Source organism: Pituophis catenifer, unplaced genomic scaffold (assembly GCF_029215685.1).
Source record: "Pituophis catenifer annectens isolate HBS135680 unplaced genomic scaffold, rPitCat1.0.hap2 SCAF_7, whole genome shotgun sequence".
NCBI classification, from domain to species: Eukaryota; Metazoa; Chordata; class Lepidosauria; order Squamata; family Colubridae; genus Pituophis; species Pituophis catenifer.
Window position 1 is genome coordinate 9032589 of NW_027256887.1, and position 26360 is coordinate 9058948.

Below are 26360 nucleotides of genomic sequence, written 5' to 3' on the forward strand. Positions count from 1 at the left end.
ATGGTAGAGGACAGGAAGGCCTGGAGGAACATTGTCCATGGGGTTGCAATGGGTCGGACACAACTTCGCAACTAAAAAAATCTCTTTCTGCCCTAAGGACAGAAGAACGGGGTCGGTTTTATCTGACACATTTTATCTGATAAAAAATAAACTAAACTCAGGCCAAACAGGCCAACTGGCAGAGTTGTTTTATGAATTCTGATATGTTTTATTCAACTCTACTCTTGCTGGTTGAGCAACTTCATAATTACGAGTGGGTCAAAGAACAATGTTGTAGGGTAAAATATATAAAAAAAAAGGAAGAAGAAGAATTGACAGCAGATCCCTGGCAGAAAAACTGAAGGGAAATAGGCAGGAGGAGGGTATCATCATAAACATAAAATCTCTCCAAATAAACAGCCAAAACCCACTTTAGTGACTAAAAAAGTAAATTTCCACCCACTGGCACAGCATAATTCCAAGCTCTTCCTAAACTTGACAATATTCCAGGAATCTCATCTACCAATTCACAGGCAGATATAGTAGGTTTTTAACACTATTTTTCATTATTCGGGTTCTGTCTCCTCGATGTCTGCACCTAAAACCAACCTAAATATTTTGTTAGAAGATGGTATTTAACAGGATGCAAGTCATATTACTTTTAAAAAAGAAAACCACATACATTTTCTAGTATTTTTCCTCACAGAAATCACCCACCTCCAAGATACACACCCAACCTACCTTACCCAGCAGCTTGTATTCAGATCTACCAACCTACAGAAGATCATCCTACATACTTTAATTATTAACGAACGACTAGGAGTTCCAGATTCCGATCCAGAATAACAGAGTTGGAAGGGACTTTGGAGGACGTCTAGTCCAACCCCCTGTTCAAGCAGAAGACCCTATACCAGTGATGGCGAACCTATGGCACGCGTGTCACAGGTGGCACACGTAGCCATATCAGTGGGCACCCCAGCTCAGCTCTGGCACCAGCCAGCTGAGTTTCGGGCCTTCTGGGCCCACCAGAAGTAGGGAAATAGGCTGTTTCCTGCCTCCAGAAGGCCTGGGGGAATGGGGGAGGCCCATTTTTCTTTCTCACCTGGCTCCAGATCCTCTCTATGCATCTGGGGAGGGCGAAAACAGCCTTCCCACCCTCTCGGAGGCCCAAAAAGGCCCGTTTCCCAACTTCCAGTTGGACAGGAAGTGACTTTTTTGCTGTCCCCAGCCTCTAGAGACACCTAGAGAGGAGGTGGGGGAGTCTGTTTTCACCCTCCCCAGACGCATAGAGAGGATCTGGAGCCAGGTGAGAAAGAAAAATGGGCCTACTGGGCCATCACGTGCCAGGACCGGGGAGGAGGGGGGTCATGTGTGCATGCGTGAGCACCTAGAATTATGGGTTTGGGCACGCATGCGCGCGAACCTCCCCCGCCCCCCCTTCCTGGCACGCGATATCAAAAAGGTTAGCCATCACTGCCCTATACCATTTCAGACAAATGGCTGTACAATCTTTCCTTGAAAACCTCCAGTGATGGAGCAGCCACAACTTCTGAAGGCAAAAGTCGTTTCACTGGTTAACTGTTCTTGCTGACAGGAAATTTCTGCTTAGTTCTAGGTTGCTTCTCTCCTTGACTAGTTTCCATCCATTCTGTCTCGTCTTGCCTTCTGGTGCTTTGGAAACTAGGTTGACCCCCATCTTCTTTGTGGCAGCCCCTCAAATATTGGAATGCTATCATGTCGCCTGTTGTGACCCAGGCCCACGAAGTTGATATTAAATGCAAAACAGTTCCAAAAAACAAAACAGATTTTATTAAAACAGCTGAGAATTAACTCATTCTCAGCGTATTCTAAATGAAATGAAAGCAAAGTCCTCAAAACACCAGTCTTTAGTTTATCTCTGACCTTGGGATAATTAAGCAAACTGCCAAAGGCTTTTCTTGGCAACAGTTCAGGAACAGAAGAAATAACTACAGCCAAACAAGAAGCAATTCTCTTAGCGGTTGTTTTCTGGCAAAGAGGCAAGAGCCATTGCTGGTCTTTTAAGCCTTATGGGAGGGGCCAATAATCTTTTGGCCCTACTCGCGAGTCGTCCTCTCTGCTGTAGCTGCTCCTGCCTTCTGGCAGCTCTTCTCATACGTGCACTAGGAACAGGCTCCTCCTATTCCTCTGCCTCTCTACTGTCAGCCTCTGGAGGCTCCGGAGTCTGCACATCACTCCTCGATGGCCCTGGGCCTATCTCTGCCTCTGACGCAGAATCCTCATCCGGACCTTCCCCAGCCTCCAGGACTGGCCCATGTTCTTCCTCAGCCTCATTGCTGTCCAACTCTGCTGCCAGCTCCGCAGGCTGCTGGCGGACCACAAAACCTTCAACATTCGTGGCTTCCCCTACTGTGTCCTAATTCCAGGGGTGAAATCCAGCAGGTTCTGACAGCTTCTGGAGAACCGGCAGCAGAAATTTTGAGTAGTTTGGAGAACCGGCAAATACCACCTCTGGCTGGCCCCAGAGTGGGCAGGGTTTGGGGATTTTGCAGTATCCTTCCCCTGCCACACCCACCAAGCCACGCCCACAAAACCGGTAGTAAAAAAAATGTGGATTTCACCACTGCTTAATTCCTACTTTCACCACTGCCTAATTCCTACTTTCATTGCATCTTTATTGCCATTTCAGAATCAAGAATTCAGCCTCCTATAAGTGAAGATAAGATTTGGAACTCGACAGAGAAGCTGCTTCATCAAGTTCACTTCTCAAAATGTTCTCAATTTAGCACATAATGCCAAGGAATGACTTCTCAAGAACAATGGTTCTATGGTTTTTGAGCATTAAACAATGTTTTGTTGACTGAAGACACAACACCATACTAAAAGTTACATAATACTCTTCAATAAGGAGGAACACTTGTTTGGAAAATGTAAACAATTTTATGGGATTTAAAGGGATTTAAACAACTTTATGGCAGGCCTGAAGGCCCAATGCAAAAGATGGCCTCTATAATCAAGATGGCCTCTTTGAGGGCCTCTATAATCAAGTTGATTCAATTCTATTTATTTGATTTGATTTGAACTATTTTATATCTGATACGTTATCATGGCTGTGAAAGTTGGACCATAAGAAAGGCTGAGCGTCAAAGAATTGAGGCCTTTGAATTCTGGTGCTGGAGAAGACTCCTGTGAGTCCCTTGGACTGCAAGGCGATCCAACCGGTCAGTCCTAGAGGAGATCAACCCTGACTGCTCTTTAGAAGACCAGATCCTGAAGATGAAACTCAAATACTTTGGTCACCTAATGAGAAGGAAGGACTCACTGGAGAAGAGCCTAATGCTGGGAACGATTGAGGGCAAAAGAAGAAAGGGACGACAGAGAATGAGGTGGCTGGATGGAGTCATTGAAGCAGTCGGCGTGGGCTTAAATGGACTCCAGAGAATGGTAGAGAACAGGAAGGCCTGGAGGAATGTTGTCCATGGGGTCGTGATGGGTCAGACACGACTTCACAACTAACAACAACAAAGTATCATGTCATGATCTAAAAAGGTTATGTTGGTTCTAGTTAATTTTCTTTTTAACAACAGTGTGGTTGTTCCAATTCATTATATACGTTTTTTGCAATTATCTCAAAGACAGGTGAATTTATTTATATGTAATTGATTAATTAATAAATTTAAAATGATAAGCCATATTTTTTTAATTAATTGGTGACTTTTCAACTGTCACACTAATTCTTGACAGAATATATATATTTTTAATATGCAAAATTCTCCTCTTGCAGTGGTTCACTCTCTTTCCTGATCCAATCCCTATTTTGTATTCACTACAGAGGAATTGATAACTTCGAGTTTTTGCTGTTCTTTAGCTCCTTTGAGTACCGGGCCGTGGTGGCTCAGTGGCTAAGAAGCTGAGGTTGTCGATCAGAAAGGTCAGCAGTTCAGCAGTTCGAATCCCTAGTGCCGCGTAACGGGGTGAGCTCCTGTTACTTGTCCCAGCTTCTGCCAACCTAGCAGTTCAAAAGCACGTAAAAAAATGCAAGTAGAAAAATAGGGACCACCTTTGGTGGGAAGGTAACAGCGTTCCGTGCGTCTTTGGCGTTTAGTCATGCTGGACACATGACCACGGAGGCGTCTTCAGACAGCGCTGGCTCTTTGGCTTTGAAACAGAGATGAGCACCGCCCCCTATAGTTGGGAACGACTAGCACATATGTGCGAGGGGAACCTTTACCTTTAGTTCCTTTGAGTAACTTAACCTCTCTCACGAAAATTTTGTGCGGCTGGCTCTACCTTCTCTATATTGTCAGTTAGCAACTCAATCTGTGAATACATGCGATTGTTCAGAATAAAAGAAATCCACGGCTATTTTTGTGCTAAATGTCAGCAATGACGATGATGCTCTTCTGAATCATTTCTTACCATTGTTTCTTAATTATAACAGGGATATAGTGAACTGTAGCGAGAATTCTTCCAACTTTAAGATATGAAAGTAGAAAAAAAAGAAGGTGATTTAAGGCTTCCAAATCAAATCCAAGATTTGAGTTTAATTCAGAAAAGGAGACAATGGTTGCCAATGCTAAAAGAAAAAAATATTGCAACTATGTTTGAAAAGAGAAGCCCAAACCGCATAACTTGCATTGTTTTTCAAGAACATGATCTTACTGAGAGATTCTAAATATATACATAATATGGGTTTTGGAACGGATTTTACAATTGAAAAATTAGACTTAAAAATTTTCCAATGCTCCTTCCGGGAGATGTAGGCGGACTATGCAAAGCATATAGTAAATATTGGAGACTTAAAGGCTGGAGAAAGTATGTGTGATTAACTCCTCTATTGGAAGGAGCCACATCTGGACAACTGATTAGCCAAAATGGAGAGCACTTATACCTGAAAAGGATTCAGTCAGGGATGGGCTGCTGGGGGTTCACAGGGATTCAGGAGAACCTCTAGCTAAGATTTTATGCAGTTTGGAGAACCCCCAAATCCCACTACTGACTGGCCCCGCCCACCCCACCCCACCCCTCCCAGGAGTCCCCACGCAGCCTATTTTGGATGCAGGTAAGTGCACGGAGGCTCAGGGGAGGGCAAAAAACAGCTTACCAGAAGTTCAGGAAGGCTGGAAATGGGCCCGTTTCTGGCCTCCAGAGGGCCTCCGGAGCCTGGGGAGGCCATTTTCACCCTCTCGGAGGTTCAAGGAAAACCTCTGGAGCCTGGGGAGGGCAAAAACACCCCCCCCCGCCGTGGTGCAGGAGACCGAATAGGCCACGCCCACCATGGCCATGCCCACCCAGCAACCAGGCAGAGAACCCCTTGCCAAAATTTTTGAAGCCCACCCCTGGATTCAGTGGAAACTTTCCACAAAGTACCCTATTTGATTTTCATCTTCCACGGTTCGGGGCTGCTGCAATGAAAACTGAAGCATGTCCTGTTACAGCGAACATCTTCTGATCTTGGTTAAAACTAGTTAAAGGAACTTTTCTTACATGTTCGTTTGGCCCATGCGAACGTATTCCACCACGATACATTGGCTAAGCTTCTACAAAGTCCTGAGAGCTTTTGCCCTTTTTATACTCATTGTGAGATTCCCAAAGACTCTCAAGTACCTACAGATTCGTCTGGAAAAATACCAAGTCCCTGATTCATGCTGGTTTTTCTTCTCTTAGTTATGCAGTGCCCGAGCCAGCTGTTTTCGCTGAAAAGAAGTTGCTGACAAGCTGTACAGCTGTACTTTTCAGCTGACTTGCTGTGTGGTCGCAGGTGCTGGTCCCTAACACCAGAGAAGGCGAAATCAAAATGGAATCCAGAATGTTGAGGCCCACCAGCGACCAGTGAGGAGATTGGGGAGGAACATGAGCCAGTCCTGGAGTCTGGGGAAGGCTCTGATGAGTGCTCTGCATCGGAGGCAGAGATGGGGCCAGGGCCATCTGGCAGTTGTCAGCTGCCTTCGGAATCAGATATCAGTGGGGCAGAAGAACAGCTGGAGCCTGTTCCTGATGTGCGCATGCGCGGAGCTGCCAGGAGAAGAGAAGAGCTAAGGAACAAGGGCCGACTCGGGAGTAAAGGCACAGGTGGACAGTGAATGGCCTCTCCCATAGGGAATAAAGAGGAGCGAGAGGGGAGGGGAGTTTGCAGGAGACAATTAGTTCACGTAATTGATTTGTGACTCTCAGAGATTTCTTGCCAAGTTTTGAAGATATCAGCCTGGCAGCTCTCCAAGCCAGATAAGGTCTGTGATGTAAATTCTCCCTTGAAAGACTTTGCTGGATGTGAATGAGAGGAATTCACAGTAACTTAATAAAAAGGGGTCTTTGTGGGGACAAGGAGTCCTCTTCATGCTCTTGGGAAGCCTAGGTCAGAACACAGAACTAGTGAAGTCCATATTCTATTTCCACAAAGAAAACAAGCAACGGAACTCCTAAAATGCCAGCTGCTGTGGCCTAGAGGTGGAGCTCTTGCCTCACAATCAGGAAGTTGTAAGTTCGATCCTAGGTAGAGGCAGATGTAGGGTCTCCTGCGTAGGCAGGGGGTTGGACTAGATGACCTGCAAGGTCCCTTCCAACTCTGTTAATCTGTTAAAAGTTTGATTCCCTTATTCCTCTGGACTCAAGTTTCATTGTGAACACAAAAACTGGACAAGATCCTTAGCAATGAAGGTTCCTTGGAGTTTAAAATACGGTCCGTACGGTCACTCATGCTCTCATTATCTCTCAGTTGGATTACTGCAATGCCCTCTACATGGGGCTGCCCTTGGGGTGCACCCGGAGGCTCCAACTGGTCCAGAATGCGGCCGCGCAAGTAGTTACGGGTGCATCCCGCTACTCCCATATAACACCACTATTGCGCGAGCTGCACTGGTTGCTAGTGGTCCTCCGGATCCACTTCAAGGTGCTGGTACTCACCTATAAAGCCCTTCATGGCATGGGCCCGGAGTATTTGCAGGATCACCTCCTACCGGCCTCCTACCGCCCAGTGCGCTCACATAGGGCTGCCCTCCTCCGGGTCCCCTCAGCCAGACAGTGTCGGCTGGCGGTCCCCAGGATGAGGGCGTTCTCTGTGGTCGCACCGACCCTCTGGAATGGGTTGCCAACCGGGCTCTGGATGGCCCCCGACCGCCGCACCTTCCGCGCCGACCTAAAGACATGGCTCTTTCAGCAACTTCCCTGATCTGCCGTGGATTTTAACTTGGGGATTTGGGGATTTTAATTGGTTTTTAATATTATCTAATTTTATCTATTGTCGGGTTGTTTTATTGTTCTGAGCCGTCCCGAGTCCTACGGGAGAAGGGCGGCATATAAATTTGATAAATAAATAAATAAATAAATAAATAAATAAATAAATAAATAAATAAATAAATAAATAAATAAATAAACAAACAAACAAACAAACAAACTAGGGCAGGGGTGGGCAAATACGGCCGCTTCATGACCTGTGGACTTCAACTCCCAGAATTCCTGAGCCAGGTTGGCTGTCTCAGGAATTCTGGGAGTTGAAGTCCACAGGTCGTAAAAGGACCACATTTGCCCACCCCTGAACTAGGGTAAGGGAGGAGCTTTGAACAAATCTTTGAATTAAAACCAATCCATCTGTTATGGCTTGTGCTATGACGAGTTTCTTATATGGATCCATCTTCATATTTCTCATTTCTGCGTTTTCTTGTTTTTCTGTACGAAGAAATTGACCCCAGTACATATTTTTTTTTTAGTTCTCAGTACAGTGATGGGATTTTAAAGATGGTTGTATAAATCAGGGGTGGGTTCTATTTACCTTTACTACTGTTCACAACGGGGCCGCTCGCGCAGAAGCTTCTGTGCATGCACAGAAGCATTTTGATGACGTCACAGTCGGTGGGTGGAGCCTCCCGCCAGTTTTACTACCGGTTCTATAGAACCGGTGCGAAACAGGGGCAACCCACCACTGGTATAAATACAATGCTTTGTTTTATTTATTTATCAAATTTATTGGCCATCTTACTGTAGGGTAACTCGGAGCACTTACAATATTAAACTAGACATGTTTTAAAAGAGTCGTGAAGGAGGGTTACAACCAGCACAAACTGTTAGGTAAACGGAATAACAGAAACTATTTTAATTAGCTATGTGCCCTTTAGTTCTTTTTTAAACAGATGCATTTTATTTTCTACTAGCTGATAACCCGGCGTTGCCCGGGTATTTATTTATCCCAATCCTGTATTAGGATTTTCCCCCTTTCCAGAGGGAGCCCCCTTGTGGAGTACTGTGAAGCCGTTACCATGGCAACTCCACTGTGCTGCACAGTAGAAGCCATTTTAAGGCAGTACAGTAGATGCCATTTTAAGGCACAACAGGCTGTATCTTAACAGAACACACACCCCGAGCGGTGTTGGGGTGTCTTACCCCCATAGTATTTCTTTCCAGAGAGCAAGTCATCTGTGTACCAAGTTTGGTTAAAACCCCTTAGTTCTTTTTTAAACAGATGCATTTTATTTTCTATTGTATCATTCTTTATGGTTAGGCCTATAAATTACCAGAGCAATTAAGAATATCCTCAGCAAATAAAAATCTTAAAACGTTACCTGGAGCTTGTTGTGTATATCCTTATGTGAAATTAATTTATCGTCTTTTTCTTTCAGGTAATTGGTTTCCAAAGTTCTGTGTTTTTCCAAAAGATCTTCTAACTCCTAAAAAAAAAAAAAATTACGACTTATATTAAAGCATATCTCTTTTATAATTATCACCTCAGGGTCCAACTTACAGAATAGAATGCAAAGTAACAAGAGTTGGAAGGCAGCTTCTAGGCTTCTAGTCCAATCCTCTGCTAAAGCAGGAGACCCTATACCAGTGATAGTTAACCTTTTTGGTGCCAAGTGCCCAAAGCGTGCACGCGTGCAAATGCATGCGCCCATGCCCAAATCCCCAAAATGCAATGTAAGCATGTTCCCCGTGCATGCACACTGGCCCCCCCATGTGTGTTCCTCGTGCATGTGCCCCACCACCCCCACGCATGCGCCCCGGCTCTCTGTGCACCATTTTGACTACCTGTGACATGACTTGGTGGGCGTGGCAGGGGAAGGATACTGTAAAATCTCCATTCCCACCCCAATCCAGGGGAAGGTTACTGCAAAATCCCCATTTCCTCCCGATCAGCTGGGACTTGGGAGGCAGAGAATAGATGGGGGTGGGGCCAGTCAGAATTTTTACTACCGGTTCTCCGAACTACTCAAAATGTCTGCTACCGGTTCTCCAGAACTGGTCAGAACCTGCTGAAACCCACTCTGGGCCACTGTTCCACACTCCTGCCTAGATCGACAACCTCATACAGATATGGATGGAACATTCTGTAGACTTGTAGCTGTACCTTTTTTATTCTAGCTTTTTCTTCATCTGCTGTTTTAAGTTTACTTTCCAGGGCTGAAAGGGTTTGTTGAAAATGCTTTTCAGAATCACTCAGTCGTGGTTTCGTATCAGTTTCGTCGTAATTGGCAGATGCTCTTTCTAGATTTTCAGTCAACGGAGGATCGATGGATAAGGGAACCTATTTTATGGAAGACAACAGAATAGTGAGGTGTACAGGTGTCAGATTTAATCATGCGATGTTTAAACATAGAGATAGTCCTAGACTTACAATCATGCATTTATTGTCACAAGAAAAACACCACAATTAGCTGTTTGTTGAGTGAATTGTTTTAATGTTTTTAATGTAATAAAAGTTTAATAAAGTGTTTATAAAAAAAAGAAAAAGAAAAAAAATGCCTCTCCGATATCTCTTTGAAAGCCTATAGCAGGGTCAGCAACCTGCGGCTCTGGAGCCACATGTGGCTCTTTCACCCCTCTGCTGTGGCTCCGTCACTCAAAATATGCGTCACAACCGCCAATATGCGACACCCGCCCGGCACGTGATTTATTGAGCTTTTCAACCCCTGGTAGGCCAACCATGGATAAATCCAAGAAAAGAAAAGTTTCAGAAGAAAACAGAACGTTTAATTCAACTACATATGCTAGTTTTGTGGCTGCTCAAGAAATAGTCAAGCACAGGAAGGGTTTTGTGGCTCCCGGTGTTTTCTTTTCTGTGGGAAACGGGTCCAAATGGCTCTTTGAGTGTTTAAGGTTGCAGACCCCTGGCCTATAGTGATGAAGCACCCACAACTTCCAGAGGCAAGTTCTTCCAATAATTAATTGTTTTCACTGTCAGGAAATTTCTCCTTAGTTCCAGATTGGATCTTCCTCTGACGAGCTTCCAACAATTCCTTCTTGTCCTGCCTTCAGGTGTCTTCCTGTTCTTCTCTGTCATAGTCCTTCAACTACCCGAAGACAGCTATCCTATCACCCGCTAGTCCTTCTCTACTTACAATTTATTTACAAATTGGTGAGTGTGTTTAAAAAGTATTGTTTCATGCATAAAAAAATAATAATCATAAAATTCATTTTACCTGCTCTTTAAGATCAGCTTCACTTAAAGTATTGGGTGATTGTTGAGAGTCTGCCGGTACGTTAGCTGGAGCTTGTTTCGAAAGCAGCTCGGCAGAAACCGTTGGCGGTACAAGAATTTCAGGCACTATTGGTAAAAACAAGGAAGAGAAAGGAATGCAAATGAAAGGAAAAGAAATTCAATAAGACATCTGTTTTTTTTAAAAAAACTTGTATCTTTCTGCAAAAGCTAAAAATAGCAACTTGGTGTACTAGCCAAAGGAATTCAACAAATTGCCATGGATTACAATATAAATAAAACACAAATTTGCTTACTGAAATTGCTGCGAGAAAATTCAGGATAAGATATATTCGTCCTGCATGTCTTTACTTACCAAAAATAGTTTGCCATTTACACATGCTTACAAACATACATATACACAACACACACACACAGTGTGTAAAATGTAAAGAAATGTAAAGAAATAAGTATTTCTTTTTTTAAATAAAATACTACCAATTCTCGTAAGTTTCCTTAACGTAAGAGAGCATAAGAGCAAGCGAACATCGTGAGGGAAAGTTTCAAATTGTTTTATTTGCAAAAAGAAGAGTTTGCCATAAATACTCCCCAAATACAATGCGTATTTTTATGCATATATTTGGCAAGAACGCAAGAGGAATAGAAAAATGCTTCATAAAAAAAATAATTGTCTGATTTTTAAAGGTAAACGATCCTAGTTGATACATTGAAAAATCTAAAAATAAAAATAAAATATTCTGCCTTAAAAAAAAAAAATCAAAGCAGAAAGGTTATGGAAGCCAAATAAATGTATATAGCAAGAATTCTATACATTCTGCAGTTATGCTGATTTGGAAAATGGCTTAGGCGGTATGCCAAACAGATATTGCTTAATTGGAGTCTGTCTACCCTGCACAACCCGGAGTGAATTTGCACGAGGTCTAGCTTTTTTTTCACATTCTATACCGACAGAAGGATAAAATTGCACTATGGTAAATCCATAGCTCAAATCTCCATTCCTCCTCAGAATCAAACATCTAATTCTTGACTTCTCCACTACACAACTTCTCACTAAGTTGTTCGCAACATCTCGCTAAATTGTTATAAAGATTATTGGGTAAGGCATCTTGAGAACCCTAAGACAACTACTGGGTAATTTTATACTTATGGGGAAAATATACTGTAATAACCCTTATTATAAAGACGGTACTGGTTGGAAACATTATTTTATTAAAGCATTTATAAGCATGAGAATTTCGCTTTCCTTCTGAAAGGTTCAAGATGATTGAATTCATCTTTCATGGGATTATTCCAATCAGTTACAGTGAAGAAACTCAAAGCTTGTGGAGTCTTTTAGAAAGTTTCAAACTAAACTTTCTTTAGTTTCAAAACTTCTGGAAGTTGAAGTTCTCTCACCTTAAAGTTGCCAAGTTGGAAAAGCACTGGCCTAAGATCAGCGGTGGGTTTCGGATGATGTTACTACCGGTTCGCCGTGCGTGCGTGCACCCGCTTCGCGTGCGCGCCTGGCTTCTACGCATGCGCCCAGCCTCAAAAACTTGCCTAAATAGGATAGCATAGAGCTGAGGCGGGTGGGCAGGTGGGCAATTTCCACTACAGGTCCGGGCAAACCGGTCTGAACCGGCTGAATACCACCTCTGCCTAAGATGCTTCTGCTATACTAATTAAACTAATATATCTCCATCATAGTGTATATGCCTGTGTATATAAGTATGAAATAAAAGGAAGGACTAACGTACCTTAATGTCAGACGCAAAGTTTCAGGACTACACACAAAGTTGCCACTAAGATTTTTTGCTCAGGCCTATTCACTAGAATCTACTCATTTAATGGTCAGCACTAAATCAGAAGTGAGGATTTTTTGGAAAAAGTTTTTTTATTTTATACACAGACAAACATTTAATACATCAATCATTTTTTCCGTGCGACATCTCGGTGTTTCCTCCATAGCATCATCCTTTTGCAAATTCTTCTCTCTTCGTTGTCACCCGATCTGTTACAATATATCTCCAAAAATACAATGTTCTAATCATACCATTTTTGCATAACTATTAGTTAATTTATCTATACCTCTTTTCTAACCAATGATAAAGAGCACATTGTAAGCCGCCCTGAGTCTTCGGAGAAGGGCGGCATATAAATCAAATTAAAAAAAAAAAAGTTGATCCCATATCTTAAAATATTCTGAATCCTCTCTTTCTTTAATCATCATAGTTAATCTATTCATTTCTGCACAGTCTAATATTTTTTTTTAATTACTTCTCCTTCTAGAGGGATTTTCTCTGCTTTCCAATTTTGTGCAAAAACAATCCTTGCAGCTGTTATTACATGTATAATTAAATATATATTTTCTTTTCTAATTTTCTCTGGAAGGATACCCAATAGGAACAGCTCTGGTTTTAAATCAATAGCACTAAATCAGAGTTAACAGAATTCAAGAGTGGCTGGATTTCGCTTGTGGGAATGTAATGATTCCAGACTGATTCCTCTCTTAACACCGCCCCCAGTAAAGTAGTCAGAAAAACTCGTAAGAAGACCCACACCCACACACAAATTACCAGTATTTCTCTATTTACCTGTGGAAAATGCCGCCCAAGGAATAGCAGGAGATGTTGTCTGGGGTTCACCGTTTCCATCTTTAAAAAAAATGTCTGCAGCCTGAAAGTGCAAGGCATATTGTTAAACTAGGGACAAGGTTTTCTTCACTGCTCCATCATTCATTTGAAGAATTTCCAAGCAGTGCCACTCCGTTTCCAGTGTGCCTCGTGTGTTGAGCCACACTTCCGAGGGGAGCTTCACAACATAAATGGGCATGAGCATTTATTTAATTGTACTTGGAGCGAACTAAATCAAATCTAGTTTTTTTTTTTCCCCTCAGACTATTTACGTTTTGCAATGTAGGCCTTACATGTGGACTTCCGCTCCCCAGATGCTGGTCATGGCTATTTCATAGCACCATTTTTAATACTATTTTGCAGGGTGGATTTGATTTAAATCGAGTTGATTTAAATCACAATTTAAATCATGATTTAAACCACTAGTAAAAAGGCTTGATTTAAATCAACTCGATTTAAATCATAATTTTTAAAGAGCAACTGCTACTCCTTTGACCAACTGTTGACTCACCGATAGTCCCAGTGTTGCAGAATATACAACCTCATGCTACATAACTAAGGTCCATTTCATGCTGAATAAAGTAAATTATTCATGTATCTTAAACAGAAAACTATCTTACGATAGATTTTTACCCCAAAAGTTTTTTATTAAAATAAATGCGATAAAAATCAAAAAAATCCGATTTTAATCAAAAAAAATCTGATTTAAATCAAAAAAATCTTTTTTTTTTATTTTTTTTTTTAAAAATCATTGATTTTTATCCACCCTGCTATTTTGGTTGAAAGGCATTTTCATGCTATTTTAACTTTTGCTAACACTGCAGTTTAGCTGGTCTTGTCATCCGCGTATTTATCTTTCAAAGAGCATATTCATCAATAATCTGATGCTAGAGAAAACAGTCACATCAAAATCTGCCTGGCGCCTTCAACAAATGAATTATATAGTATAGTATAGTATAGTATAGTATAGTATAGTATAGTATAGTATAGTATAGTATAGTATAGTATAGTATAATACAGAATCAAATACTGTGATATCTTCCACCTGTTTTACTAGACAGTTACAGATTAGAGTTGGAAGGGACCTCAAGAGGTCTTCTAGTCCAACCCTCTCTTCAAGTAGAAGATCCTATACCCGTGATGGCGAACCTATGGCACACGTGCCAGAGGTGGCATGCAGATCCCTCTCTATGGGCATGCGCACCGGCCACTGGTCTTCGGGTTTCTGCGTGCACATTCCGGTTTGGTCACTCAGTGCCAAAAAGGTTCGCCATCACTTTCCTATACCATTCCAGACAGTCCAGTCTCTTCTTCAAAGCCTCCAGTGAGGGAGCACTCACAACTCCTGGTGGCAAGCTGTTCCACTGGTTAATTGTCCTCACTGTTAGGAAATTTCTCCTTAATTCTAGGTTGCTTCTCTCCTTGATTACTAGTGCATGAGCATTTGAAAGCGCACTGTTACTTTATCCTGATTGGCTGTTTGTTTATGCCAAAAATATTTTCTTATATAAAAATGTGAAGTTTGGCATAAATTTATATAAAAACATTGGCCCAACGGTCAGGAAATTCACTCTCTTGGCATGGCTCCCCCCAACCGGTATAAACCAGCTTCCAGTATTCCTAACTTTTGGCACTCTGTTAGGAAAAAAAAGGGGTGGGGGCAGAGATGAAATGCCACCCCCACAAAAAAATGTGGCACCGGTGACTTTACAGCATGCAATCAACCAGACCCAATTTCCTTCCGCAGCCAGGATTTCAGGCTATGAAGGACTTAAGAAGACCTCCTTCAAGGAAAGAACCATCAAATATCAGGATGCAGAAGTCTGGGACTCCGACAAAATAGGTCACTTTTAAAACACAAGAATAAGCCAATTTGGTAAAGAGGGGGAACAAATATAAGCTAGTCTGCGAAAGCAATCAAAAGATTGAAGCTAAAGATTCCTCAGATGTGCTAAACATTTATAGTCCAGTTCTGAACATTTTGGAGAAATGTTACCTAATGATATTCAGAGAAGTATTTGAATGTCCCGGGCATTTCAAGTGTAAATTGTGTTTTCTTGACCTTCTTAATAGAATAGAATAGAATTCTTTATTGGCCAAGTGTGATTGGACACACAAGGAATTTGTCTTTGGTGCATATGCTCTCAGTGTACATAAAAAGACAAGATACATTCGTCAAGAATCATAAGGTACAACACTTAATGATAAACATAGGGTACAAATAAGCAATCGAATCATACTAGGAAACAATCAATATAAATCATAAGGATGCAAGCAACAAAGTTATAGTCATGCAGTCATAACTGGGAGGAGATGGGTGATAGGAATGATGAGAAGATTAATAGTAATGCAGACTTAATGAATAGTTTGACAGTGTTGAGGGAATTATTTGTTTAGCAGAGTGATGGCATTCGGGAAAAAACTGTTCTTGTGTCTAGTTGTTCTGGTGTGCAGTGCTCTATAGCATCGTTTTGAGGGTAGGAGTTGAAATAGTTTATGTTGAGGATGAGAGGGGTCTGTAAATATTTTTACATCCTTCTTTTTGACTCGTGCAGTATACAGGTCCTCAATGGAAGGCAGGTTGGTAGCCATTGTTTTTTCTGCAGTTCTAATTATCCTCTGAAGTCTGTGTCTGTCTTGTTGGGTTGCAGAACCAAACCAGACAGTTACAGAGGTGCAGATGACAGACTCAATAATAATAGCAACTGATAAAACCATAATAAAGTGACATAAATTAGAAACTGGCACATTACAGATGACTGCATAATTATCACATAATCAATTGCTCTGCTTTCGAATTTTGACTGCTAGAGTGTCCTACGTAGCTTTGATTATTGAAAATATCATGGGTGAATATTTCACTATTCCTATTTTCCATACCTCAAATCCTCCAAAATAGTCATCATCCATTTTTCAGGAATACCTAGAGAAAAAAAACACAGTAAGAATTAATGTCTCCTTTCTACTCATAATTTATTTTCTTTTATATAACATAAAGTTTGACTCATCTATTATAGCTGCCTTCAAAATCTAGATTTAATAGTTAACAATACAGTTACAAATGAAGTACAGAATTGGGGCAAATCAGACCCTCAATATAAAGATATATTGCTGGGGTTTTATAAAAAAAAAATTCAGGACACTAGGATGTTGAATGAAAAATATAGAACTCTCGATTTCTCTTCAAGTATAAGTAGTCCTCGAGTTACGACCACAATTGAGCCCAAAATTTATGTTACTAAGTGAGAAATTTGTTAAGTGAGTTTTGCCCCTATTTTGTGACCTTTCTTGCCCTAGTTGGTAAGTGAATCACTGCAGTTGTTGACTTAATAGCCCGGTTGTTAAGTGAATCTGGTTTCTCCATTGATTTTGTTTGTCAGAAAGTCACAAAAGGAGATCACATGAAATAGCAGTAACAGAGTTGGAAGGGACCTTGGAGGTCATCTTGTCCAAACCCCTGCTCACGCAGAAGACCTTGTTGTGGTCCACCAGCAGCCTGCGGAGCTGGCAGCGAAGTCAGCTGAGGAAGAACATGGGCCTGTCCTGGAGGCTGGGGAAGGCCCAGATGGGGGCTCTGCATCAGAGGCAGAGATGGGGCCAGGGCCATCTGGGAGTGATGTGCGGACTCTGGAGCCTCCAGAGGCTGACAGCAGAGAGGCAGAGGAACAGGAGGAGCCTGTTCCTAGTGCATGCATGAGAAGAGCTGCCAGAAGGCAAGAGCAACTCAAGCAAAAAGAACAACTCGGGAGTAGGGCCAAGAGATGATTGGCTCCTCCCATAAGGCTTAAAAGACCAGCAACGGCTCTTGGGCTCTTTGTCGGAAAACAACGTTGATAGATTTGTTTCTTGTCTTGCTGCATTTATTTCTTGTCGGCGTCTTCTGCTTCTGAACTTTTGCCAAGAAAAGCCTTTGGCAGGTTGCCTAATGAGACCAAGGTTGGTGATAAGGCTGAAGAATTGTGTTATGAAGAATTTGTTTTGAATTAGTTTGGACTACGCTGAGAATGAGTTAATTCTCAGCTATTCTAATAAAATATGTTTGTTTAGAACTGATTGTGTCTGATAATGCCTACTTGGGCCTAGGTCACAACAGACCTACTGTATACTAGGGATTCGAACTGCCAAACTGCCAACCTTTCTGATCGACAAGCTCAGTGTCTTAGCCACTGAGCCACCTCGGGACATTGCAACCGTCATAAATATGAACCAGTTTCCAAGCATCTGAATTTTCATCATGTCATCATGGGGATGCTGCAATGGCCATAAGTGTGAAAAATGGTCATAAGTCACTTTTTACAGTGCTATTGTAACTTTGAACAGTCAATCGTCGTAAGACGAGGACTACCTGTGCTCAGTTGATAAATGAAAGGTTATAAGTCAAGGATTATCTGTTTCTTTGGTTGCTAACAAAATGTAAACACCTATTGAATTGAATCCTGGTGACTGCATCTATGTTCCCTCGGCTGTAGAAACTGACTGACTGACTACTACCTCTTGGATCAAACTATACTACAGGTTATTGCTGTGAAAAAAATACGTACAGTGCCTTCTACTTTTGGAGGAAAGGCAGGATACAAATCTAGTAGAGATATAAAATTAAAACTATCTAATTTGGAAGTTCATCCACCTGTTCAGAAAAACAGGTAATGGTACACAACATTTTAGGTAGATTAATAGGGTGAAAAGAACAATCTCATAACTATGCTTTCCTATAACAGTTAGCTTGTGTTTATTCAGGGGTTCTATGTAAGATATATTTAAATAAGCAATTTCCTGCCAGCTGCCAGTTTATATAAACCCAGAAATATTCCTTCAAAATTCCAGATGTGCACACCATTCTTAAAAGAATGCCCAGCCCTTATTGAGCCAAGGAAAATAGATACTTATTCCTTTTTCAGAAACTTAAACTTGATTTGTTAATTATTGCAAAACATATTTTTCACGCTATATTTAGGTATATTTCAATATACCATTTTCTGACAGTGAGAACTTTAGACCGCGCTGGTGAGACCACACTTGGAATACTGCATCCAATTCTCGTCATCACAATACAAAGAAGATGTTGAGATCCTGGAAAGTGTGCCGAGAAGAACAACTAAGATGATTAAGAGTTCGGAGGTTACATTGTATGACAAATGGTTGAGGGACCTAGATACATCTAGCCTACTGAAAAGAACGATTAGGAAGGACGCGGTAACTGTCTTCCAGTAGTTAAGGAGCTGCCACAGAGAAGAGGGGATTGATTTATTCTCTAGGACAGTGATGGCAAACCTTTTCAGCACCAGGTGCCAAAAAGGGAGTGCGCGCACGGGGCACCAAGTGCCGAAAAAGGAGCGCTCGTCAGGGCCGCAACCAGGAAGAGGAGCAGCATGCACGCGCCGGATAAGGTACTTCTGGGTTCCAGCGCACACGTGTGGCGACCAGTAAGTCTTCCGGTTACTGCCACGCATGCTCACGTGCCGAGCAGTTGGCTGGCACGTATGCTCATGCCTGAAAATGGAAGACTGCCTCTTCCAGTTTCCAGCACTGCCGCATGCACAAAGGACAGCTGATCGTCGCGTGCACATGCGTGCCAGAAACCCAGAAAAGGGCAACGCCACATCTGCCAGCCGACATGGTTACGTATGCCACAGGTTCGCCATCCTGGCTCTAGGACATCCGACAGCAGGATAAGAAGTAATAGGTGGAAGCTTGTGAAAGAGAGATTCAACCTATAAGGAAGGAGAAAATTTTCTGACAGTGAGTGCAATTAATGAATGGAATAGTTTGCTTCCTTGGGTTGTAGGTGTTCCACTACTGGAGGTTTTCAAAAATAGAATGGAAAATCATTTGACTGGGATGGTGCAAGTCTCCTGTCTTGAATAATGGGTTGGGATAGAAGATCTCTGAGGTCCCCTTCCAGATCTATGATTCTATGATACTATCTCCAAATATTTTCAGGACAGCCAGACTAATAGCAAATATATATTTTCTGTTGCTCCAAGGTAGAATATCAATGAAATCGGTTTTTGAAAAGTGATTATTTTGGGAATAAAGTGATACTTTATGAGCCGCGGTGGTTAGAGTGCAGTACTGCAGGGCTTCTGCTGACTGCCGGCTGACTGCAATTTGGCAGTTCGAATCTCACCAGGCTCAAGATTGACACAGCCTTCCATCCTTCCGAGGTGGGTAAAATGAGGACCCAGATTGTTGGGGGAAATATGCTGACTCTGTAAACCACTTAGAGAGGGCTGTAAAGTGATATATAAGTCTTAGTGCTACCCTGTTTCCCCCAAAATAAGACATCCCCTGATAATAAGCCCAATCGGGCTTTTGAGTGCATGGCAATAAGGACAAGAGTTTATTTCAGGGTTCAAAAAAATATAAGACAGGGTCTTATTTTCGGGGAAACACGGTATTGCTACAGCTACTCTATGATGGCTTAGGCAAAAATCAGCCCCATTTGGAAAAAGACGACCATTTTTGAACAGAATCATTCTTATGATAAAAGTAAGTAAAAAGATTGGATTTTATGATTGAAAGTCATCATCCTTCCATCTGGAGATTGCCGCAAAAATAAATAAATAAATAAATAAATTCACAACTTCACAGTTGAAATTTAAATTATGTAGATGGCCTTCTTTCCACTACTGTTGGGCGCAAGAAACCAGGAACTGGAGGGGAGTTCGAGACAATAAAAGTTAAATTTCATGCTAGCTATGCACAAGAATCTGTTCTACTAACAGTCAAGCGAGATTGGTGCTAGATGACAATCAATGGAATTCACAGATGGGGAATTTAGGTCTCTTGTGGGAATGTCAGTATTCTAAACTGATGATGCATTTAACCCCTCCCCACCTGCTCATCTCCTACAACTAAGATCAAATGGAGAATTACTTGCTTATCTTCTTCTGTCTTCCTTACCAAACTGTCTGGTGATTTTTATATTATTAGTCTTGGGCTAGAGCCTCTTATTTGTAGTTTATACAGTTTATATAAATATTCTGAAAAGGAGACCAGTTTGACTGCAGGCTGTTCCATTGGGGTGGTTGATACGGTGTTTACATTTTATGATTTTTGGTGCACCTTGAAAGACCTTATTTTTTTAAAAAAAAAATATCAATACAGGCCATCTTAACCTGGATTTTCTCACAGAAAAGTGGGAAATCTGCAAATAAGTATTATTATTTTCTTCCACTAAAAGATGAAGCAATAAAAAAGCATTAAAAGGGGAAAAAAAACATGATAATGTTTCTCAGACAAATACTGGGTTTTTTTTCTCCTCGTCCCTAACTCCACGGATTTCACATCTTAAGATGTTGCTCACTTTTTTAAAAAAAAAAAAAATTGCTGAGGTAAATGGAAATCCACAGCTACCTTTTTTCAAAATAGGCTAATCTTTTAATGTAGATAACCATCTCTATGTCTCCAAATGGCACAAAGATTATAATGAAACTCAAGAGCGCATTTTTATTTTCAGCAACGCAAAGCGAGAGACGAACATGGGGAAAAAAATCAGAATTGCCTAGTCTAAAGTGATTTCGAGCAAGCTATCCTTCATCCCTTTACCAACTCCAGATGTTCCATAATTATTTACAGCTTAGGCTGGCTAAATATAGATCTAAATGTTATTTTGTACGATTTGACATACATACATTAAAAAAAAGGAAGAAAATACCCCCAAGACTTATAAATGCTACAATTAATTCTAAGGGATATAAACTACAAGTGAAATAATTCTCAATGACAGCAAACGTCTGTTTTTTATAAAGAGACTTAATAAAGAATTATTGCAACACAGCAACAAAAGAAAGTTCTCGTTACAAATATGCTGATTTATACTTTGATGCTTTTGAGATGGTTTTTTTTCCCATTTCTGAAATATTTTAGGTAGGAACAAGAAACAGAGAACCACAAACAGAGCTTTTTAAAACCAATCATTGCTCAATCGTAGCATATATATCACAGAAATGCATGTTTATTTGTTTATTTTTTTAAAAAAACCCCTGAAAACAGTATTTCCCTCCCCCCACATTTTCTCTACTTTACCAGATCTTAATCTTAATCCGCAGAATGTAAACGTTCTGTCCCAACAATCTACGGCATTAATTCTGATCTTCTTTCCCTTTTAAAAAACGATACCAAAATATATCTTGAATCGTACATGCATGTGTATAGCATGTTAAATATTTCAATTTCTGAATTTGAAAAAAAAAAAAAAAATCACACAATTCTGGAAACATGATTGCTTCCTGATCTGCACAATTACCCTTACAAGAAATAAAGAAAAAGCACACGCCAGCATGAATTTCTTCGTATCTTAGAGCGACGTGGGTTTTGCAACTGCGTGAAATTAAGTTCCAACATCACCAGGCATATTTTTGCCTTAGCCCATGTTCTTAACAGCATCGCTAAACAGAAAATAGTCAAGCTTGATTTTATCCATCCATTGGAGTGGCTTGGTTTCCTTTACACACTTACGCACTTGGGGAAAAAAAACCATTGCTACCAACCTGCCTTCCGTTCAGGATTTGTATACTGCACAAGTCAAAAAGAGGGCTGTGAAAATATCTACAGACACCTCGCATTCTGGACATAAATTGTTTCAACTCCTACCCTCAAAATGACGCTATAGAGCACTGCACACCAGAACAACTAGACACAAGAACAGTTTTTTCCCGAATGCCATCACTCTGCTAAACAAATAATTCCCTCAACACTGTCAAACTAGTTACTAAGACTGTATTACGATTATTCTTCTCTTTCTTACTAGTATCTATCTCTTCCCACTTATGACTATACAACCAGGTTGCTTTTATCTTTACAATTTATATTATTTTATTTAGTTTCCTAGTATGATTTGATTGCTTATTTTGTATCCTATGACTATCACTAAGTGTTGTATCTTATGATTCTTGATGAATGTATTTTTTTTATGAACACTGAGAGCGTATGCACCGAAGACAAATTCCTTGTGTGTCCAATCACACTTGGCCAATAAAGAATTCTATTCTATTCTATTCTATTCTATTCTATTCTATTCTATTCTATTCTATTCTATTCTATTAAGAAGATCAAGAAAACACAATTTACACTTGAAATGCCCGGGACATTCAAATGCTTCTCTGAATATCATTAAGTAACGTTTCTATTCTATTCTATTCTATTCTATTCTATTCTATTCTATTCTATTCTATTCTATTCTATTCTATTCTATTCTATTCTATTCTATTCTATCCCATCCTATCCTATTCTTGAAAAGAAGGACTAGAGGTGACAGCAGTGTTCTAATATCTCAGGGGCTGCCACAAACAAGGAGGAGTCAAGCTATTCTCCAAAGCACCTGAGGGCAGGACAAGAAGCAATGGGTGGAAACTAATCAAGGAGAGAAGCAACTTAGAACTAAGGAGAAATTTCCTGACAGTTAGAACGATTAATCGGTGGAACAACTTGCCTCCAGAAGTTGTAAATGCTCCAACACTGGAAGTTTTTAAGAAGATGTTGGATAACCATTTGTCTGAAGTGGGGTAGGGTTTCCTGCCTAGGCAGGGGGTTGGACTAGAAGTCTCCAAGGTCCCTTCCAACTCTGTTGTAGAGAAAGTCATTGCAAGGTAAATCAATTTGCTCCTAGCTTGCTCTAACAACTCCTGATTGAAGGGAAAGGTACCTGTGAAGTCCTGAAGTTTATTTTTTCTTCCTTTATTGTTCGTCTTGAACATGCGAGCTCAAAGTCTGTGGAGCTAGGCAGGGGACGAGCCTTGCAAATAAAACATATCAGATTAAGCCAAATCTAGTGGAACAGGTTAAACTAGTCAAGTCCTGTCCATTACATCATCTCAGTCAATCAGATCACCCACAAGTGGTATGTCAAGTCATGTTCAGGCAGTTTGCAAATGGCTTTTTCTTACTTAAACCATGCAGACCATTGATAGCACACTCAGACCAAAACTGGGGAAAGTGTCATCTTAGAACAGGGGTGTCAAATTCAAGGCCGGATGGGGGCCACGATGTGGTCGTATCTGGCTCACAGATCTGTCCTGGTCTACCCAATGTGAAGAGTAAACATGCCAGCCGTTTGGGGAGTGGTGTCAAGCTGGCCATGCCCACCCAGTTGGCCACACCCATCCAGCCTGCCATGCCCAGCGCCCCCCCTCCCCGAGGTCAACCACAGCCCTGATGTGGCCCTCAATGAAATTGAGTTTGACACCCCTGTCTTAGAACATAACGTAAAGGTAAAGGTTCCCCTCGCATATATGTGCTAGTGATTCCCAACTCTAGGGGGTGGTGCTAATCTCAGTTTCAAAGCTGAAGAGCCAGCGCTGTCCGAAGATGTCTCCGTGGTCATGTGGCCGGCATGACTTAACGGCAAAGGCGCACGGAACGCTGTTACCTTCCCACCAAAGGTGGTCCCTATTTTTCTACTTGCATTTTTTACGTGCTTTCGAACTGCTAGGTTGGCAGAAGCTGGGACAAGTAACGGGAGGTCACCCCATTACGCGGCATGAGGGATTCAAACTGCTGGACTGCTGACCTTTCGATCAACAAGCTCAGCATCTTAGCCGCTGAGCCACCAGGTCTTAGAACATAACTGCAGTCAAAGGAGGCAATAAAAACGCACAAGAGCTTGGTCTTAAATGACTCTACCCCTCCTAGGTAATGAATTAAAAATCAAGGAATCATCAAGGGGAGAGGTGAAGGTTGATACACAGTCGTATACTCCAGGTTGGAAAATATGTAAGGAGGTAATAAGGGGCCCCTCAAAGCAGAATGATCGGAATTCATCTGAATTAGGGATGATGACAGATATGCTGTGAAGGACATCTGTCCGTGAGTGGCAGTTAAGAATATAATTACACCAATTTTTCCTTGAGGTGGACAGACTTCAAAGGCTGATCAAGGAATGTGCTTCCTATCGTTGGAAAAATCACTTCAAGCTATGGTTAGACAAACTAATAAATAGCAGAGTTGGGATTTTCTTTTATTGGCGATCACCATTCTTTTTCTTTTTTTAATTTGTTTTATTATATAAAATATAAAGAAAAAACAAATAGAAATAGGAAATTAAGGGAAGGAAAAGAAGCGAAAAAAAGGGGGTGGGAGATACAAGGGGAGGAAAAGGGGGAAAATGCATTGATTTCCGCCTCTTAGCACAATACAAGATAAAAACACTCCCAACTTTTTGCTTTTACACATGAATATATAACTAGCTATTTCTATAACGGCAATTTTTTCTGATCAACAAAGTCAACGGTTTTTTTTCCGTCACAAACACAAAATCGAGATGTGATATCCAAATGAAATAAATCATCAATTTTTCTTAACATAAAGTAACGTAAGTCCAAGCATCCACCAATTTTCTGTCATATGTATGCACTATATAAACAGTATTTAACAGATCAGCTTTCATGCCTGGTCCTCAAGAGATTCAGAAGAGGGGGGTCAGTCCAGAACAAACTAAAGCAGAAAATATAGGGGGAAAGAATGAAGATCAGGAGATAAAAAGGACTGAGCCACCCCAATATATCATAATGAATGGCAACCTGTATCCCGTTCAAGCCATACCTGTTCTGCCCCAGCTACGGACCCCAAAGAACGCAGCACATACAAAGTCCGTTCAAACCTTAGTTTACTAAATAAACCAGTTTTTTACAACAATGGCTGTTAATTAACTGTATTAACAACCGCTAAGCATTCAAAGAATAATACGAAAAGCTTACTGTTGTTGGCAGAATGCCCAGAAGCAATTTGCAGGAAGCTGATAGGATAAGCAAGACAAGACACGAAGGCATGTGAACTAAAGTTGTTCCATGCAAATGGCTTCAGTCGGCTTCCTCCTTAAATAGGCTAAGGGAGTGGCCAATTAGCCCCAAGCCTTACTCTCAAGGAGACCTCCTCCTGAGGAGCCACTCCTGCCTTTTGGCAGCTCTGCGCACCCGTGCATCGATAAAAGGCTCCTCCTCTTCGTCCTCTTCACCTAAGGGAGCTTCTGGAGGTTCTGAAGGCCCTGGCTGAATCCCCACCTCTGGCACCACATCTTCTCCAGCCTCCTCATTGTCTGACTTGAGTGCCAGCTGCCCAGGCTGCTGGCACAGCACCACACCAGCCTCCTCACTGTCTGAATTAGCTACTAGCTGCACAGGCCGCTAACGGGCCACAACAATACCAGAAACCCAATGGACTATTGTAAAGGGCATTCTTTAGCAAACTATTATGTCCTATAACCGAGATGGCGAACCTATGACACCCCTGCCAGAGGTGGCACGCAGTGCCCTCTCTGATGACACGCGAACCGTCACCCTAGATCAGCCCCGCCACACATGCATGCACGCCTCCCACTGGCCAGCTGGTCTTTGCATCTCTGCCGTGCCTGCATGGAGGGCGGGGCATGTGGGGGGAGCCACGTGCGCCTGCGCAGGGGGTGGAGCACCTGCGGGGGGCATGCGCCTGCATGGGGGGGCAGGCTGCGTGAGGGGGGCCACATGTGCCTGCTCACAGGGCCGCGTGCGTCTGCGCGGGGGTGCATGCTGCGGGGCCACGCATGCATTGCATTTTGGGGTTTTGGGCACACACGCACACAGCCAGGCAATGTCGGCTAGCGACCCCCAGGGGGAGGGCCTTCTCTGTGGCAGCTCCTGCCCTCTGGAACGATTTGCCCCCGGAAATACGAAGGATATCGGATCTCCGGGTCTTTCGCCGTGCCCTGAAAACTTTTCTTTTCCATCAAGCAGGGCTGGAGTGAAAACCCCCCCTTTTTTTTAGTTTTTTAATTTTTTAGTTTTTTAGGTTTTAATTTGTCAATGGGTTTTAATTCGAATTGTTTTAAATTTGGGCCAAAGTATGTAATTCTTTTAATAATTTTAAATTTTGTATTGGTATGTGTTTTAGTTCTGGCTGTGCACCGCCCTGAGTCCACTAGGAGAAGGGCGGTATACAAATTGAATAAAATAAAGAGAAGCCAAGAAGTATAATTCAAGGTTGGTATTATTTTCCTCCTGTTTGTTTCAACTGTTGTTCACTTTCTAGGCCCAGCATAAAAACTGGATCCCTCTGGAGACGGCTTGATAACATCAAGAAAGTTCAAGAGCTACAATTCTATTAAGTCTTGGCTGATCCACAATGTGATAGCAATAAGTTCTCCTCTGGAGCACCATTGCCTTAACCCAGCATATCCATGAAAAGAGACAAAAGAAAAACAGCATGCCTCTTAACCACTGCATTATATTTCAATTGACAGGCTCCCTTGGTTATGCAATCTTGAAAACTGCTGGTCATTTATTTGCATTCTTCCTGCTCATGCAGATAATACAGATACCGTATTTTTCAGAGTATAAGACGCACCGGACTATAAGACGCACCAACGTTTTTCGGTGAGGAAAACAAGAAAA

General features: G+C 41.7%; 1 protein-coding gene across 1 annotated transcript in view; it reads right to left on the bottom strand.

The window, feature by feature from the left end:
* Positions 1 to 15921, bottom strand: part of CCDC91 (coiled-coil domain containing 91) — a 121972-nt gene extending 106051 nt beyond the window's left edge. The window contains exons 1-5 of the mRNA XM_070947337.1: positions 15877 to 15921; positions 12958 to 13039; positions 10368 to 10492; positions 9296 to 9472; positions 8514 to 8618 (exon numbers count right to left, since the gene is read on the bottom strand). Of these exons, the coding sequence (XP_070803438.1) occupies positions 8514 to 8618; positions 9296 to 9472; positions 10368 to 10492; positions 12958 to 13039; positions 15877 to 15906 (519 nt within the window). The 5' untranslated portion in view covers positions 15907 to 15921. The remainder of the gene's footprint in view (positions 1 to 8513; positions 8619 to 9295; positions 9473 to 10367; positions 10493 to 12957; positions 13040 to 15876) is intronic.
* Positions 15922 to 26360: the final 10439 nt, after the last annotated feature.